General features: G+C 38.4%; 2 protein-coding genes across 2 annotated transcripts; one reads left to right on the forward strand and one right to left on the reverse strand.

Moving 5' to 3' along the window:
- Nucleotides 1–200: 200 nt before the first annotated feature.
- LOC145489605 (uncharacterized) lies at nucleotides 201–6,201 on the reverse strand. Its single transcript, XM_081468601.1, has 5 exons — nucleotides 5,854–6,201; nucleotides 4,591–4,808; nucleotides 3,803–3,884; nucleotides 2,798–2,947; nucleotides 201–2,444 (listed from the first exon to the last, which is right to left on the reverse strand). The coding sequence occupies exons 1-5, from the start codon at nucleotides 5,963–5,965 to the stop codon at nucleotides 1,894–1,896; spliced, it is 1,113 nt and encodes a 370-aa protein (XP_081324727.1). The 5' UTR covers nucleotides 5,966–6,201; the 3' UTR covers nucleotides 201–1,893.
- A 3,533-nt stretch (nucleotides 6,202–9,734) lies between these two features.
- Nucleotides 9,735–18,961, forward strand: LOC145490617 (fibrinogen C domain-containing protein 1-like). Its single transcript, XM_081469703.1, has 4 exons — nucleotides 9,735–9,819; nucleotides 13,847–13,987; nucleotides 17,249–17,398; nucleotides 17,774–18,961. The coding sequence occupies exons 1-4, from the start codon at nucleotides 9,735–9,737 to the stop codon at nucleotides 18,334–18,336; spliced, it is 939 nt and encodes a 312-aa protein (XP_081325829.1). The 3' UTR covers nucleotides 18,337–18,961.
- The last annotated feature ends 353 nt before the right edge of the window (nucleotides 18,962–19,314 follow it).

Here is a 19,314-nt window from a genome sequence, read left to right on the forward strand (position 1 = left end):
ACACCCCTAAGATAACAACGTGTGTTGTCTTGACCGTGTGTCGCTCAGTTAAGGAGACTATCCCAATCAAATGGCATTCAAACAGTCTCCTCGCCTCACAGTCTGGGTCAAGTAGCTATCAATAACAATGGCTTCCGAAGAACAAGGGTGCATAATCCTGAATTTTATTTTGCTTTACTCAAGGGTTGCTTGCTGCGAGTTAATTTTACCATACCTGCAAAATCATTACAAGTTTAATTGTGTTCTTTTCCAGTTGATGAACGATCGAGAAAGGTTGACAAAATGGTACTTTGTGGTGCAAATTCAAACCTGAGGAAATGTTTTTTTTTGTCGAGGAAAAGGTTGTTGTTATTCATCGTGGTAGATGCAATAATAAAGTGTATTATCGTTCGTCTCACGATGTAGTCGCTTGAGATTTAGATCGCGACGTTTCGACTGCTTACTGCTAGTCTTCTTCAGGCGATAAGGTCGACTGATTGCACGGTATCATTTATATCACAAAGGTCGGCTGTGATTGGTGCAATTCGATCCTCCTATTGTTCCATTGTTCCGAATATATTATGTGAATATATTATCTTATATGAATATATTATTCACATAAGACTTCACCCTAATAACATCAGCAGGGATAGTGGAATTGAAATTCCTGAAGCATGGATGCCCACGATCAAAAAACACAACAACAGGAGAAGGGTACAACAGCGGACCACTGAGGGAACAGCTACTCGCCAGAACGATGGAACAATAGGAGGATCGAAATGCACCAATCTCAGCCGACCTTTGTGATATAAATGATACCGTACAATCAGTCGACCTTATCGCCTGAAGAAGACTAGCAGTAAGCAGTCGAAACGTCGCGATCTACATCTCAAGTGACTACATCGTGAGACGAACGATAATACACTTTATTATGTTTTTTTCTCTTCCGTAATGTTTTTCGGTGAGGAAACAGATCAATTACATCATTAATTACATTAATAAAGAAATAAAAAAAAGACTTAGAAAGCATTTAAGTACATGTCAAACATAGCTAATAATTATAGGACAGCGCTAATAAATTAACTAAAATGTTCTTGGGCGTGAACTTGGTTCTTGGTCTTTGTAAAATGTAAAGGTTTGGGTAACAATTCAATACACAGACAATTTACCATGACCTGTAAACAAGGTATGATATGGGAGTAAAAGAGATTTTCTTCCTTCAGTTGCGCCAGGGACGACTTCTTCCAAAAGCTCAGCATTAGACTTTTGTTCACATTGTTTATTCATTTTGTGAACCATACCAGCTATCTTACAGGTGAACAAAAAAAACAGAGAGAGAAATTAAAAATAACAAAGAGAACCATACCTAGTCTGGAAATAGGTCTGGGTCTGAAAACCTAACTTGCACTAAATATTTTTGACTGGCCCAACAGCGAGCTTTGTTTTCCCGCAATACCCACAGCTGCTGGTTCCCCCGACATTAATGATAGTGGGAGCGGAGGGACAAACTCACTTTCTGTCAAGGAGACGTAAGAAGCATAGACCGAGAGTGAATATGTCAATAAACTAAGTAATGCAGGCGGAATCTCAATTAACAGCCGGTTCTTTATGAAGGGAAACATATTAAAACTTTCCTACAACGGCCAACTCTGTTCACCAGTTTATTTTGCCCAGGGTGCTCGTTATATAGAGGTTTAACTGTATTTCTTAAATATTGTCAGATGTGTATATCAAGCTTTGTAAATGCTCTCTTTCAAATAGAGATTTGCCACTGATAAAACGTTGAGAGTTTCAAGTTCATTAGTTGTTACTTTTACTCGAATATCTTGTCATAAACTTGGTTCGGTTAACGCAGGCATGTTGCTTTATGTTAGCAGGCAATTATTTTACAGGTAGAATCATTTAAGACGTTATTTAACGCAAGTAGATTTTCCAAGAATCTCCAGATGACAAAGGCAAATAGCCGCTGCCGGTTTTGTCATCACATAGCCAAACTCCGTGTGTGATCTTCCAGTGATAAAGATTAGCAACAAATGCGGTGTGATCGTACATACGTGTTGCACCTCTTTTGTCAATGTGCCCCCATTTCCCGACAAATTGCGATATTCCATCATTTCCCCACTGGCTGCACTGTTTGGCAAGGTAAGAACTGTCATCTTTCATTCTAACAAACGAGTTGCACGAGTAGGGGAGTGTATCCGTCTGACCGCTGAAATACTGAACTGCAGCTTCACCAGTACTGTTAGCGACCGTGGTCGCATGGAACGTACGTCCCTGTTGTTTACTACAGTAGAATCTAAGTTGAGTGAAAGACAAGTGTGTTCTCAGCTCATTCGTGGCGTTTGTTGTGATGCCCATTCTGTTGTTGTGGTAGTTTCTGATCGCGCGGTATGATGTGTCAGCGGTCCATACAGGGGGATTAGCAGGACTGTTGATCAAAAAGTTGGCAATAAGAAGCCAGCCACCTAGGATTGAGTGAAAACGGAAAAAAATCAAATGGCAGTCGTGAAAATCGCAATGTAAATACAAAACATAATGTTGTTCAGGTCTAAAACGAAAGATTTTCAGACAATATCTTAACAAGCGTCACTTAGTGTCCCCACCATACCAGTCCCGCTTTACCTTAACATCATATCTCTCAGTTTCAGTCTCTTGCCTGTATTGTCATGCATAATCTGTCCCTTAGAATTTTAAAACAACTTATTCAAACCATTGTGCAAGGGCGAAACTATCGGAACTATTGGTTGAATTTGCAGGGAAGTGCTAACGTTTTCAGATATGTCCCTTGATTGCTTCTCTTCATAATGATGATAATCACCTCCGTCAGTAGTCATGTCACAGTAAACTTGTAAAGGGTTTCCACTGTTCTCTGGGTCGATCCAATATTCTCCATCTCCTCCCGAATCTCCAGAGTCCAGGATTTGCTTACAAGAAAGTCCAGGACTTGAGGGAAAATATCCAAGTCTCTCTGGAAATATTGTAAAGCAACAGATATGTTTTGACATGATCGAAAACAAAAAATAAAGGAAGGATTGAAGAGAACTTTGTGGGCTTTCAGAAATCTTGAAATTTAGTACTAGCGTAGCGATCTTAGCTACTCATAGCAGAATCTTTTCGCCGCGCCTTGTAGAAAGGCTCAGAGAACCGAAAGCCAATGATAACAGCAAATATCTATCACCAAAAATATAACAAATATATTGACTGATTCAGTTTATTGACGAGCATGCATGAAATATGATCTGAATACGAAAATGTATTTCTAAAACATGTTAATTTTTCATCACGTTTACTTTAAACAACGGAAATCTTAATCGTGAGCGTTTTTATTGTTTCGTTTTTTCCTTAGGTTTACAGTCGAACCTCCACTAACGGCCACCAACAGAAAACATTTTTTAAATAAAAATGTTGTAGCCTCAAAAAAACCCAGGTGTCACGGGTAAACAAGGGTAAAGAGAGAAGTTGCTTGTGATAATTCTGTCATTAGGCTTTTTAAAGGAACTACGTCACGGTTTGCGAATCTTGAAGAGTTTAGCTTGAATTTTTCAAGTTTTTCTTTTGTAATTCGTGTCAATCTTCTCTATCTTTAATCATCCTTGCTCCTTTATGGTTTATTATCATTTCTTTAGGGTTCTCTATTTAAGTAAACTGTTATTCTCAGATTTCCTTCGATTTAAAGGTAATTTTGTATGAGGCCAAAATAACTCAAAATACCGTGTCCCACTAATCTCTTTGTCCAAGTAGCTGAACATTTGTGGTTGCGATTGTGGAAAGTGTGGTGTTTATGAATCCATGATTAATTTTTTGCTGAGCCAATCCTACTTACGAATCTGACAGCTCTTTCCTTTGTAACCCGGATGACATTGACAGTCTTCCTTAGCACTACAAGTATTTTGCACACAAGAAACCTAAGAATGAAGAAACCAAAGAATTATGTTATAACTTAGGCATGGAAAAAATACACACATGTCAAATAAATGCTATGTATCTTTGGCTTTTCTTCTATAAACTCGCTCTGTGATCATTTTTCCTAATCAGTAAACTAACTTTATACTTTTAGTTGGCTCTCAGGTTTTGAACAGGCTCGCGCAAAGCCGTAGATTGTAGATACGTAGCTTCAGACTCTTTTTTTTCTTGTAGACGAAAACTGAGAGCCGGTTTGGACTGCTGGTGGCCTTCTATGAGACACCTGGATTGATGGTGTTCTACTGTGACTGATAAAAAATGCTGCACATACTAAAAAGCCAAGAGTAAGAAACAAACAGACAGACAAACAAACAAACACGCAAAAAAAGCAGCAATTAATAACAAACACGTTCCATTTCAATTCTTTCAATTACAGGAATTCCCGTCTTACTTCACAGGAACTGTGGTACAAGTTTAACTCAAGATGTAATTAGTATTAATAACCGAAAGTATGAACGAAGTGTTGCTGAGTCGCTATCTGACTAGCATAGGCCGCGTTGCCATTTGGTGGGCACATAAGGCTTTCTAGGACTATATGAAATCTGAGGGTAAGGATAAAACGACGCACTGCCTCCGCTGCCTCCCTTCCCCTGACTTTGGAGATGGTGAATTACTTAATCGTACAGGGACCCTTCTAAGTACACGTACCTCAACTAAGCCATAGTAAGTGAATCCAGGCTTCCTTTTGAAATCTTGGGGTTCCGAGGTTCGCGAATTGTTGTTAAGCTCGCACTGCTGTTTGGCACTGTTCCCTTGGGTCTGAATATTGTATGATTGGCAGGTGCCATTTGTCATGCATCTTGTGGCACATTCCGAATCGTCGTAAACTTCAATTGTGTCAAATGTGTGACCAAATAAGGCATAATCTACGAGAAGGTACCGTGATTAATTAAAAGCTGCGGCTAATGAAGCATCAGTTGTGTCACCTGTAGTTGTGTCACCTGTAGCCATTGTGTCACCTGTGTACAGTTACTCGATAAAAAAAGAAACTGTAAACTGCTTTCATTTAACGTCTCAACTGTACAAGTTTTAGAAATTAAAAAGAAAGGACGAAATAAGGTTTTCATGGAATTTGGACAGCTCTGCTGCTGACGAGAGAGAATGTGCTCCCCGTGGTCACGTGTCTTGAATTGCAAATAAAGTAAAAGACGACAAGAACAGCGCTCTAATGAATGTGAACGGAAGCCACGAAAACTTTAGAACAGCAGAAAGCAGATAAACTAAAAACATTTTTCAAACATAAGGATCATATTTTCCCAGTAATTTTAAAAAGGAGTCACCCCGTCGTGCAATTACTTATTTCGATCTGAGACGCTTTCAAATTAATTCGAAGCCAAAGGCAAAATATGTTGACCAAAACCTTTTAATTTTCAAGACCCATGCAAACTTCCAGTTAAACCAAATAAAGTCAAACCATTTGACAGAATCTTATCTTATGGACGTTTCTTCAGAATATTTCAAATTTTAAAATTTCAGGCATTTATGTATTTTGCGCGAACCGGATACCGTGTGGCACTAAATTGCGTGCAATTGATGAGTGAAACAACATTTTGTGATGTAATACACACCAGTAATCAGTGTCACTGCTCTATCACGAGTACATCGTCCTTTTGTGTGGCTGATGGCAGCAACAAGATTCTACTTGTGGTGTTTTTATCTATAATTTCACCAGTAGAGTGAAGTTTGCTAAGAAATTTTTGCGAGAATATTTTTTTTTCGGGACCTTTTTTTCTGCGGATCGTGGAAAAAAAACCGCAAATATCGCAAAAATTTGAACCCGCAAAAGTTTAGTGCCACACGGTATCCTCGAAGTATAAAACGCTTGGATACTATTATTACACGATTATATACCAGTAAACCTGAAACCTTGCTGATTCTGAAATATGGAATATATATATAATTTATACTCACCTTCATAACTTTCGAACACGCTCGGACAGTTTTGCGAGTACTGTGGCGCAGGGGTAAGAAGGCACGACCTCATAAACAGCAGGAGAAATGGAATATAAATGCTTAAAAACATCGCGAAAATGTCCTAAGGAAAAACGTACAAGACGTGTCATTTAGACAACTAGAACGGCTTTTATAAATCAACTTTGGGTAGAAACAGAAGACAAAATGTACCTGCTAACATTCAAATTGCCTCTAACAATGTTTTATACCATCTGCAATCAGTAAGGCAGGAGGTTCTAATCTGCTTCCACTCTGACGTTACCTTGTAACTTGAAGCAAATGCTGCTTCTTAAGTTAACCTATAAGTACCGCCCACTAACACAGACTTTTATAATTAATTATTTAGCGTCTGTGATGTAAGTCAATATAATTATTCTTCTCACAGTTATAACTCACGCCTATCTTATCAGTGGATGGTCGAGTTAGAGATGTAGAATTTATTGTCATTAGTGATCAGTTCTATTTAGAACTACTTTTTCCATTTAGAACTGCAACGAAAAAAAAGAGAAACCATGTACTTCAGTCAGGAATATACAGAGTGTAATAAACAAACCAGGTATAACGCCCTAGCTTTTTCGTCCCCAGGGTTTTCAGTAATAATATTAATTTGCCAAGGTCATATGAGGAAAACACAACACAGTGCTGAAAAATTTTTGCCTTTTCCCTTCTATGATACATGCAATCATATATTCAGGTGGAAGCAAAATGAAATGGTAGGTTTTCGAGATTATATCTGGCCTTGTCATGTACATTTTATTTTTAATATGAGTACAAAATAAAGAAAGGATGGCTTAGCTGCTTACAAATTAATTTGGAAAAAAATAACAATCAGTGTGATATTTAAAAAGGGATACTAATGGACTACTTTGAGTGTTTCTGTGAGTAAAAATTAATATTTTTTGCAGGGGAAAAGGACAATACTCTAATTTTTTTTTGACAAAAAAACCGACTTAATTTGCATGAAGTAAATAATCTATTTTCCTTAATTTGTTCTCAAGCGTGGTTTTTATGAATATTTTCCAACTGCATGTTTTGTATTATAAGAAACTACTAGTGTATCTGAAAAGATAGTACACGGTGGCACAAAACAAGTATGTCAGTTTAATTTTGCGGATCGATTTTTTTTTGTAGCGCGGGAACTAATTTTTGTGATTGTAAAAGACTGTGTTTTTTTCTTGCTGGTTATTAAGTCCCGTATAATTGGAATTACAAAGTTTTCGTCTTTTAAATTAAAGTACATGCAATCGACAACTGAGTCAAACAATATGTAGAGATGCAAAACACGATAGTCAGCGTCACTCTGTTACAATTACATGGTCTTGTAACTGTGTTGTTGATTGCTCCGACAGTGGATAAGCAATAATTACGGTACCACATGATGCATTATCCTTCAAGATGTTTTCCACACCTGTATTTTGTCAACAAGACTATTCATATGATGTTTGTACGTATAATTTTGCCAATGGAGTTAATTTTTGCGAGAACTTTTATTTACGGGTCTTTTTTTTAACGGATCGTGGAAAAACCCGTTAAAAATCGCAAAAGTTAAAACCTGCAAAAAATTCATGCTACAGGGTATTGCTAAATGAGCGAGTAAACATGCTGACTTCATACATTTCATTATATTTCACTCTGTCTATCAAAATGACGTCAGTATAAACAACAACAGTATTCAAACTACGATTATTTTCACTGACAATTTTCATGATAGTATAGCAGGAAACTTGCCAACGATTTTCATTTTGTATTTTGAATGTGTTATTCTGTTTCAAAATACATAAAAAAAAGCTGCCAAAGAAAATCTCACAAACTCAACGGTAGATCCAGGATTCCTAATAAGCTCTAGGTAAAAAATGTTAAATGTACCTTTCTCAGATTCCTTCTCGAATTCATCGATGGAACATTTTGTTTTCCAAATGTGCACTTTTTCTCGGTCAGATTATTATAATATGCAAGGCGCGAAATTTTGTGGCAAGCTGTAAATATTTTCAAGGACCTGTATGCTGGATGACAAAGCTTGTTATCCAGTAATTTTATTTCCATACAACTGAGTTCTTTAAACTTCTGAAACCATTTACACATCGATTGTATCAAATTTTATAATGTTACTAAACAACAACTTCTTTTCCGCTTCTTCTCTTCATCTCGAACCACGATTAAGATTGAAAAAGTCACCCAATTTTGCAGCTCATGCGAATGAGAGGTTCTCTTACTTGAGACGATTCAAGGAATAAAGATATTAGAAGCAATTCAAAACCGTCAAAACATACTCGGTTACATCAGTATCAATCTGCAAAAGGTACGTTCCTCGGTAATTGAAAATACGGCAAATTAACAAAGTGAGCACGTCCTTACGTTCCCAACAAAACAAAACAAAACAGGTAGGAGTTATAGTCTGTGAGACAGTTACGTTGGGAGATTAGAGTTGAGAATATGATACCTGATAGTAGGTTGCTTGTGAGAAATGAGGCAAAATTAAAACAGTCAGGTAATGTCCAAGAAAATTGATATTTTTTTCGTATTAAAGAAGCAATTTTAACGACGCCAAAAACTTTGAGTAGATGATCGTAGATCTGTGTGCGCGTTGATTGTTCATGTGACTATAACGTGGTCACATGTTACATGACTGCAGTAAAAATTGATGTTAATATCGGCCTTCTGTACAAATATTTATAGAGCGTTTTCACACGACGTCACGGCAGCCATATAGGTTTTCCAAAACAATGAAGCGGTGGCCATATTGAAGCACGTATCATACCAATCCTATGGAGTTCTTTCTTTTTTTCCAATAAATTTGCATTGTTGCAGGCCTCGTGAGTGAAAACGCTCCATTGGCAATTATTTACTATTCTGGACAATTAGGTAATGTTCACTCTTAATTGTCATTTTGGAAAAATGGGTGTATTTACAGTGCTGCCCATCGCACTTTTGCCACTTGATGAAGTTTTTGATTTATTTCGACATCATTTTGACAACTTTCAGACAAGTTTTTGCTGGCTGCTGAGGGCGGAGTAAAATGAGTTGTTAATTTGTCAAATTTATCATTCGGTCGCGAGGGAATTTCAAAAGTTTCAACGTGCAAACGTTTGAAACCAGCGACATGTTGTCTCAGTTTGATTGGCCATTTGAAAGCCATCAGAAATTGCCCTCAAGAAACTTTCCTAGGTTTCTGCAGGAAGGCGCGCAGCACTGTAAAAGATTAGTCAAGTGACCTGAGCACCTGACTGACTTTTGATGTCCAATTCATAGCCTCGTAAAGAATTGGAGCTGAAATTTACTTGTTTACTTCTCAACTTGAAATGAATGGATTGCATTGAAAATCAATTTACCTGCGCTGAACTTACTTTTTTGAAAAAGATCATTTCAAAATTGAACTTTTTCATCATGTTTGTTCAGCGCCATTGGTTTGTATACTACGAGGAACTGTGAAATGTATAGAGTGTACATTAAAACTATTGTTACGAACCGCACTGAACATTTCTATTAATATTTCCTCCTCGCTGTCTGTATTACCTCCTTCTTAACAGGAATGCGATTAGTAAACTTGCTGTGTTACCTGAATGGAATATGAGAAGTACCCTAAGCTAATTTAAAATTCAAGATCGTGAGATCGCAAAATATCAGCTCCAGGTTATTTGTTATTCACTGAAAAAACTTTTCCCTTATTACAGCGGCCCCGACGGTAATTAATGCGTCTACCAATGTTAAGTCCGATGGAGGTGGCCTGGGACTCAGGGCATATGTGGGGCATTTGACTTCGATTGCCTTCGCCACCCTCGGGAAATTTACTGAGAGTCTGGGCCCCAGGATGAGGTCGTTTGATTTTTTTGCTAGGTGGAATGGAATCAAATCTCATCATTACATGTGCTCGTCTGTGCAGCCATCTTGAAACAGCTCTCTTGAATAAGAACACGGTTTTTGAAGGTAAGCACTTGTTTTCAACGAATAAAACAACTACTTCTAAATACTCGCTCTCAATAAAAATTGACGGAATGCCTTACTTTCCGGAGATTTGCGTGGATTTGAAATACCTCACTTTTCGTCACTCAACGAAGCGTTAGGATTATAGTATTCTCTACCCATTCACAGCGAGAAATTGTGCCTCTCTTGAAGCCTGCAGCGCATCATCAGGCTACGGCGTTACACTAAGGTGAAGCTATTCGATCTGACTTTACCCAGTTCGGGTCCCCCCTCCTCGGGCTTAACATTGATAGACGCATGAATTAAAGAGTCTTGACATAAAGATCGTGATTTCGCAACAAAAGCAAACGAAGGATTGTTTAAATTGCCTCCTTTTTCATCATGACTCCCGCCTCGGCGAGAGCCGGGCGGTGCTCCATTTTTAAGTAAAATCTTTAAAACTAAACATTTTTTTTCTGTAGGTAACGGAAACAAGAAATATAAACTTCCAAACTTGCTTCAGACAATGCAAATGCCATATCGCTGAGAGTGCGTTTTGTTATTCCCAGTAAGCCGTTACTTTGAGGAAAACGAAATCCGGTTGGAGTTTACTGAAGGGGTCTATTTTGCTAGGTTTGTTTGTTAGAGACCTCTTGAAAGCTTGAAAATATTGTTTCATTCGTTTTCATTGAAACTCGGATGGAGGTCTGCACGGCTTAATTACCAAATGCTCTAATGGATATCTGGTTCTCATGGCTTTTCCCACAAAAATATATATATGTTATTGGCCGGCTGGGAGGTCCGTATAGTGAAAGGTCACAGTTTTTCACTATACGCACCTCCCAGCCGGCCAATAACATATATTTATCTTTTTCTCAGCTCGTGAGCGGGCGGAATTCAACAAATCCTGCGAACTGATTACCGCTAATTCGTTCGCGAAAATAGATCAACAGGACGGATTCCACCCGCTGTGGCGGTCCGGATGAGAAAATTCCGCCCGCTCCAGGAACCAATCAGATTGCAGGATTTGTTGAATTTTGTCCGCTCACGAGCTGAGCAAAGGATAAACAGTTTTGTTTTTCAATTAGGTAAATAATTAGGGTAACTTTCACACTTCGTTGTAATGCTGGTCGATTCACGCTAAAAAGACTTATAAATTAAAGAAAATTATGATAGTGGGTATAACATCTCAAGACAGTTTCGAAATTAGTAATTTTACGTGCCCAAGGCTTGTCATTCACGATCAATTCCAAAAGAAGGAATCAAGTTTTTGTCTCCAGAGTATAAGCAATTAGTCTTTTTCTTTCGCGCAACTAGGGTTCCGTCCCCAGATCTGTAAACACTGCCTTAAATAAGAAATAAAACAAAGCTTGCCAAATGTCAGGTGTTCTCATTTAAATACTTCTCAAAACATGCCTTGCCTTGCTGTCTGTTCGACAGTCAATCGATTCACTTCAACAAAATATTCCATTTATGGTGTCTTTTTTAATAAGCTAATCGCGTGTGTTTTCTTAGTCATCTTAAGATACAGAACATACAGATGATATGAAATCATGAAAAGCTGTCGGGAAAAGGTGGAAAGCTAAACAGTTATAATTAAATTTCGTTCAAATTGGGCACATTTTAAAATACCCTGGTTTTGTTAATATATAACTGCATGAAATGTTAAGTAAGTAAGTGAGTAAGTAACCTTTATTTAAACACGATAAGTAATTAAGCTTGCAACTTGTGGGGTCGTGTGTAAATAAACAATAAAGCACTTACAAAGCAACCCTACGACCTGAGTGCACAATGCAAAAGTTTAACGCGAAATGTCTTCGTCAGGCTTTTTTTGGAAGGCAGTTAGGAACTTATCAAAAATTAAAACTGAAGGAATCGCAATTCTCACTGTTCACAGAATCAGGCTCGGTAAGGAAAAAATTGTCGCCCAAAGGCGGAAAAAGTAACAGTTTTTATTACTCCTAAAGTCTGAAACAGTAACTGAGATGGATAATTTTGAAAATAAAAGCTTCCCAAAAAAATAACTATACGTTACTTGTAAATTCTTTAAGAACGGGTAGGAACTGCTAGGTTTTTAAAAACACTTTTGCCACAATGATTGCAGCTAGAACCCTAAAACATAAGAGAGGCAGACAATTTTCTAGTAGGGTTTCATTTTAAATCTCATCAAAATTAAAGAAAACAACGTGGTTACGAAAATTTAACAACGTACCGTGAAGTAATTTTACGAGTTTTGACATTCATCACCCTCCTTGTTTTCAAAGCCGGGGACATCATTAGTCGAGGACATCTGCAAACTCGATTCGTTGTTGTGCGATACGGTGTTACATGACCTGAGTGTTTTTAAGCTTATGAAAATTATGAGAAGGAAAGATGCCGGCATCAGTTTGAAAATAACCAGGTAACAACAGTAACAGCGCTTCTTTTGATTTTAACTGATTAACCCGACCTATGGAAACAACGAATGACCTTAGCCAACAAAATACATGTCATTTATTGCATGTATTCCAAGGAATGAGAATTACTCCTCCATATAGACCTTATTCCCAAGGTAATCCCTACTCAAGTTGTATTTAGACATCTTTCAATTTCGGAGTTCTCAGGAGAGTGTAAAAATAGGCAGTTCTCTGACGCGAATTTTGCTTTCGCGGCTTTACTAGCGATAATATTCCTACCACGCATGTGGTAACATCCGCGAAAGAGCTGGGTACCATGTCTAAAAATAGCTTGAGAGGGATAACCTTGGGAATAAAGTCTATATCGGGACCAAGGATTAACTCTTTCAACCCTCATCATCTCTTTCTTTTGATTTACAGTCATCGTGGGTCAATAGACGTGATATCTCAGAGACTGTACAACATCAAAAACAAGCCACTTGATTTAAGGGACCAGAATTACACCTGGATGGGCTCGAACGCTCATGTCTGTAAAATGTGATTGGTAGACTACCCATGGACCGCAAAATGCATGACAGCTCTAGTTTATTTGGTAATTACTAATTTAAAAGTACAAAAAAAGCGAGCTTTCCTTGTTGAATCGACCCCGACGATATAAATGTTAAATTGAAGTTTCCTAGGGGAGTCCATTTAATCAAAACTTTGCAATTAATTTCGCAATGCAATAAGAGCGAATGAAGCTTTTGCATGGTGAAATTGACGCTGATTTTCAACTTGACTTTTGTCTTCCCGAGAGACGACTCTTGTCGCGACATTTTCAATTTAAAAACTTAAAAGTTTTTATTAATTGCATGCTATTTGTCATAGGTAACGAAGACAACGCTTCAAAGTTACATCGATTACGAAAAAAAGAGAAAATATTTAATTCGTCCTCATGGAGGTCTCCATGCCCAATTGGGAAATGCTGTGATTGATGTCACATTCCCATGGCTTTTCCCATGTAAATTATTGAGTTTTGCTTTCAATTAGGTGAAACAATGGAGAACTGCCACCCTTTGTTAGCAATGATAATCAGTTCACTACAAAAACAAAAATAGAGAAAATTGTGACAGTTGTATGTGAGATCTCAAAACAGTGTCGAAATTAGTTATTTTACGTGCCTACGGCTTGTCATTCACGATGATCGGCTCCCCAAGAAAAGCCATTACCGAATAAATCTGGGAAAACGGTTTTCTCATGTTTCTGTTTCCTCAGCGTTTTTGTAATCAGTCACGTTTTCTTTCACCCAGCTGAGGTTTCGGAAGTCACCATGTTTGTAAACATCGGATTTCATTTGAAAAAACAAAAACAGTTTGCCATGTGTGGTGTTCTCAATTAATGCAACTGACAAAAAGAAAGAAGAAATGACAGAAGCCAAGAAATTAATTTTAAGTTACTTGGAAAAATAACATCTGGTACTAGTAGAATATCAGCAAGGTGTTATAGCCAGCAGAATGTACGACAACAGTTCTAACTGGTTTTCGCTTATAAACTGGATTAATAAACGTACCTAGATGTGTACAATAATTTACTCAATCAAATTCAGTTACGCACTTCTGACTCTAAGGTTACTTACGTTCGGTTCAGCGAGGCTCAACGTCTTATTTTATCCCCAGGAGTTGACCTGAAGATGCTGATAGCAATAGGTCAGGCTTTGATCATTGTGATGACATTTCTTCCATTTGTGGATAGCTTGGTATACAGAACAGCATCCTATTCGGGATCACATGCCGATCAGTTTTTTGAAATTAAAAAAGGTGAGTAACATTTTTGTGGGACTAATGCTATTTAATGCCTCTGAAATTGGTTCGATCTGTTTCTGCTTACTTCTATATGCTGGTTAAATAATCAGGGATAAGCCTAAAAATGTAACTTCAAACGTTTGCTACGTGTAATTCGCAAGAAATTTCAAACACTGTCAGCTAGTAAACAAAAACAACACTGTAAACAAGAAAAAGATTGCACCAAACTGGACTTGATCGAAGATAAAGATTCGGTTGAACCTTTTGCCCAAAATGTAATCTTAGCTTATCCAAGCTTTAACGTTAGTTTGAGAAAGATATTTTGTTTTTTCAAGCTGGTAGGAACCAGTTTACATTAATAGGTGTTCTGGGACCGAGAGGCAAGCTTTTGAGCTTTTTACATTAGTAAAGCTGTGACGATAAAACCTGGAAGAGTTTTAAAAAGACCTGTGCCACGTTCCATAGCATTTCCTTTGAGGTCTATAAGTGGAATGGTGACTTTATCTAATATTTTGAATCTTAGATTTCTTGAATATTAGAAAGATAGAGCAAAAGCAAAGAAAACTTTTTTTGTCTGAAAAAAAGCAACCGCGAGAAATTTAAAAAATGTTATTTGAGATAAGGTAGATTTAAAATAATGAAAAGAAACATGTCTGTCTTAATACGGTTTCCATGGGAATATCAAGCCCCTTGAATATTAAAATGTCATACCGAACTGTTTCCAGATAAATTTCATTTAAACTCGTCAGATTAGAGGTTCATTGCTTCATTTCTTTCAAAGTTACAACCGTTCAAAGATTGTGGAAATTTCAAATGTCCCAAACCAAATATCACCTAGCTAACTACAGTTTCTACTCTATAAATGAAGAAATTTTTCATGACGAATATATCTATTTATTATTTCTCTATTACCGTATCTTACCATATTAGGTAAAAAGAACGCGCAAAACATGAGCCCACAATGCACTGTAGATTCCCCGGGGTGACAGGTTTAACGTTCACAACACAGCAAATACTGAAGGAAAAGACGAAGCAACAAAATCGCGGAATTGAGCGACCCAAACTTGAGTTTTCAAGTGACGACTTTAAAAACTCAAGTTAAAAACTTAAAATTTTAACTGGAAAGCATTTTTTGTGCGAATGAAATAAATGGCATTCGAATGGTTTCGTTTGTGTTGTTTTCGTCATTCGTCATTCGCACGTGCCTTATGCGTTTGGTACAATTTTTGATGATGTATAGGATGAAACTAGAAGCCGAATACAGCATATTGTCCCCCAATCGTTTTGGAAAGACCTCGCTGCGCTCAGTCCGTACTGCCACAGTCTATGGCCAATATTTTCCACTTCGGCCTTTGCGATCGGTTAGTAAGAAGATATTATCTTCAGATTTCAGGCTTGTTGATCATGTCATAGAGTCCCTGATTACTGATGAGTTCGACTGTGGTTTGCGATGTGTAAGGAACAAGAAATGTCAATCATATAACTGTTATTCTGACGAACTTAATGGCTACAAAAAGTGTGAATTGAACGACCAAACACGACGCTCGAAACCAACCGACTTCAGGGTAACCAAGGGATTCATTTACTATGGAAAAGGTAGGGAAATAACCACGGCTGTACATCAGATATTCACACTCATTAGGTTACGACAAAAGATCTAATACTGAATAATGCTTTGAAAGATAATTGAAAGATCAAAACGTGGAAAATTAATTTCTTCTTGCCTTATAGGCCTAGTTCACACTGGCGATATAACGACATAAACATAACGACACAAGAAGGACGTTTATGCCGCTATTTAAAGGTCCGGTAATACGGGCAGCATTTTTCTTCAACTTGTCTCGCAATATTGTTGCATTGCAAGTTGAAACCCTCTGTTGCGCGTATTACCACGTTTGTGACCAACTTGTCTCGCAGCAAAATACAGTGTTGCAGGTTGAGGCAACATGTTGCGCAAAGTAGACTCGAGTTCTACTTTCTGCTGCAAATTTTTGTTTTGCTGCTCGTATTACCACTGAAGCTACAACTTGTCTCGCAACAAATTTGAATTCAACGCTCCTAATTGGCTGTCACGAAGCGTGGCGGACGGTGAAGACGAGCCTGAATTCGAAGTAGATCAGTAACTCTCTATTTGCCCTGTACAAAGACCTCGAGGGCCATCATAGTCTTTGGGACACCTCGTTTGTCCCTTCAAAACAAGCAGCAAAAAAGATAAAAGGCTTGGAAGAACTGTCGCAAAAATACAACTTTTCGCCTAGCTTCATACTGAGAGAACTTCGCTGGCACTGAAAATTAGGAATAAAATGACGGCCAGAAGTCGAAGTGGAAGTTCGTCGAAATGCTAAATTATATGAAAGAAGGAGCCATCTTTATTTACCCACGATTGACCAATTATACGTGTAGAATTCCGCAGACTTGCAACACTGTACTTTGCTGCGAGACAAGTTGGTCACAAACGTGGTAATGCGTGCAACAGAGGGTTTCAACTTGCAATGCAACAATATTGCGAGACAAGTTGAAGAAAAATGTTGCCCGTATTACCGGACCTTTATGTTGACAGTGTGAACATCCTGACATAACGACATAATAGCAATATAACGACATGAACATAACGACAGAAGGAAGAAGCTGATCTTATCCTTATGACGTTATGTTTCTGTTAAAGCAAGTGTGAACATCATCGACATAACAACATAACAAAGAACCAATAAGAGCGGCGCAAGAATTGTCGAGCCCAGTGCGACACCAGCACTATTTTCAAAATGGCGATGACTGAGCAAGAAATATTGACGGCGGTTCGATGCTATCCAATATTGCATGACAATTGTATGAAGGAGTTTATAAAGACCAAAAGAGGGACTCCAGCTCCATTTTTCACCTAGTCTTATGTCGTTATGTCAATGTTCACATTACCGAAATAGGGCGATTATGTCGTTATATTATGTCATTATGTCATTATGTCCTTACATGTATGTCGTTATGTCGTTAGTGTGAACTAGGCTTTATCAAGTCAGCTGCTTTCGTTTACAATGTATATCCGAGTACTTTGTTTTGTACCACATGATTTACCCTTGGATAAGTCCCAGGCGTAGCATAAGTCGGAACTCGAAAAAATGTATTTTTTTTTCACCGTAATACAGTTATTTTTCGTCTTCAAGTGTGAGTCACTGGCTCCACTTTAAAGGACAATGCAGCAAATCTGGACTTCTCCTGCGTTATTTGTTTCCAGTGATTACAAAATGATCTGAGCATTTTTTTCTCTTTAACTCAATAAAGAGAGACGAGGATTTAATTCACATTATCCCGGTCGCTCTTGTAAAGACATCGTGGTCAGTGGAATTCCAGTGAAGAGCGGCGAGTATTGGATCGACCCTGAAAACAGTGGAAACCCTTTCAAAGTCTTCTGTGATATGGCAACTGATGGAGGTACATGTGATTGAGTCCGGACACAAGGAAAAAATTGCCGACGGAAATCTTCATTTAATTAAAAAAAAAATTGAACACCTAAGTTATCGTACGGGCCGTGCAGGCCAATCAACCCCATTTTGCTTTACTGAAGATTTATGGTCGCTCAAAATGTTTCGAAATTTCCCAAAGAGGGAAAATCACTCGCTTCTACAAACGCAAGCTGCACGAGCAGTCTACGTGATTTTCAACACATACAGGAGTTAATGATATGTCTGATATCAATGTTGTTAGCTCGAGTTTCAGGTTTTTATGAATTGGCTTGAAGGCAGAATGCGATATTGATTTCTTTGTTGTGCTATTTCAAACAAAACGATATAGTATTTTTTTCTGTAGGAGGTTGGATTCTAGTGGCAAACTTTGAGATAGATGACTCGGGACCCCTCTCGGATTGGACCCTTGAGCCAACATACCGCGCAATAAGTAACTACGACAACAAGAGAATGGGAATCTCAAGAACCGCCCTGCATGAGTTGAGAGAACACTTGCCGTTCACCCAGCTGAGATTCCACTGCAGTAAACAGCATGGAAACACATTTCACGTGATTACAGTCACCAACAGCACTGGTGAAGATGTAGTCCAGTACTTCAGCGGTCAAACGGATGTGAAGCCCTCTTCCTGCGGCTCTTTTGTACGAATGGAGGACGATAATTCTCAGTTAGCCGAACAGTGCGCCAGTTGGGGATACAACGAAATGACTAATGCATTTCGTGTAGGTAAATGGGGTGGGATACCTTGGTCGGGCTGGAGTAGCGATGAAATGATGTATGACCATGCTCTATTTATTTCACATGAAAGGCACTGGATAATCGCCAGGCCATGGGGCGCGAGATGGGAATGTGATGATAGTGGCGACCCACCGTCCCCGAAGGACTTTTGGAGAATTTTTGTCCGGTAACTGATCGATGTACCAGTTAAGGGTCAATTGGAAACTTCAACATCCCTTCTCGCGAGCTTGAGACATTTTGAATTTTCAGTTGGTCAAAATCCAAACCCCCGTCCCAAAAATGGGGTTCAAATGCCCCTTCTTAGGGTCATACTAGCTACGACCTCAAATGCCCCAACCTCCGGAGATATACACGGCAAAAACAGATAATGGAAAATAGGTATTGTTTCTGATCCAAAACGTATACGAAGAACGGTGTTGTGGCTTGATGTCTTCGACAATGCTTCACCTTGCTCGCGAGGCAAATCCCCCCTACCCCTGCCATTAATATTTGCCAGTGAGGTCAAATTCTCACCCTCCCGAGGCGCATCGAATAGTCAAATGCCCGGGGCGTGCCAAGGGGCGGAGATGTTGATGTTTTTCTTTGATCGATACATAGCTGTACGCTTACTTGCCAAGGTATGCGATGTAACACTGCATGGGTTTTCTTTATTTGTAACATATTCTTCTGTGTCATTCTCACATATGCACGAGCATAGAACCAGTAAGCAGCTTCCATGATGGGACACTTGAATAGGAAATGCTTGCTCACAAAAATTTAGCAGTGACGTGGAGCAATTTTGGATGCTGACCTTGACCAAACACCCACGTTCAAATTTATAGTTGAAAGTAAAAATATCACATTCAGCAGCAGTATTGATTATTTAAACTATACTAAGGGTTTAACACAAGATAATCTTACGTTCTGTAAAATCGGGAAGTAATCATCATAATCAACGGCATGTGTTTTTCAATGGGTCTTTACTAAAGATGAACATTTGATGTATAGTTATCAACGAATTATAAGAGCAAGCCACATCAGCCTTAGATGGGTTACATGCGGGTCCTCTATCCTGATTGAATTGGAATTTGATGACAAATCAGTGGCAAATACCTTTCTTCGCTCAGTGGTGAAAGCCTTTACCCGAGAGACGATGATGGTCTCTTGAT

Source organism: Orbicella franksi, chromosome 6, assembly GCF_964199315.1.
Source record: "Orbicella franksi chromosome 6, jaOrbFran1.1, whole genome shotgun sequence".
In the NCBI taxonomy this organism is placed as follows: Eukaryota; Metazoa; Cnidaria; class Anthozoa; order Scleractinia; family Merulinidae; genus Orbicella; species Orbicella franksi.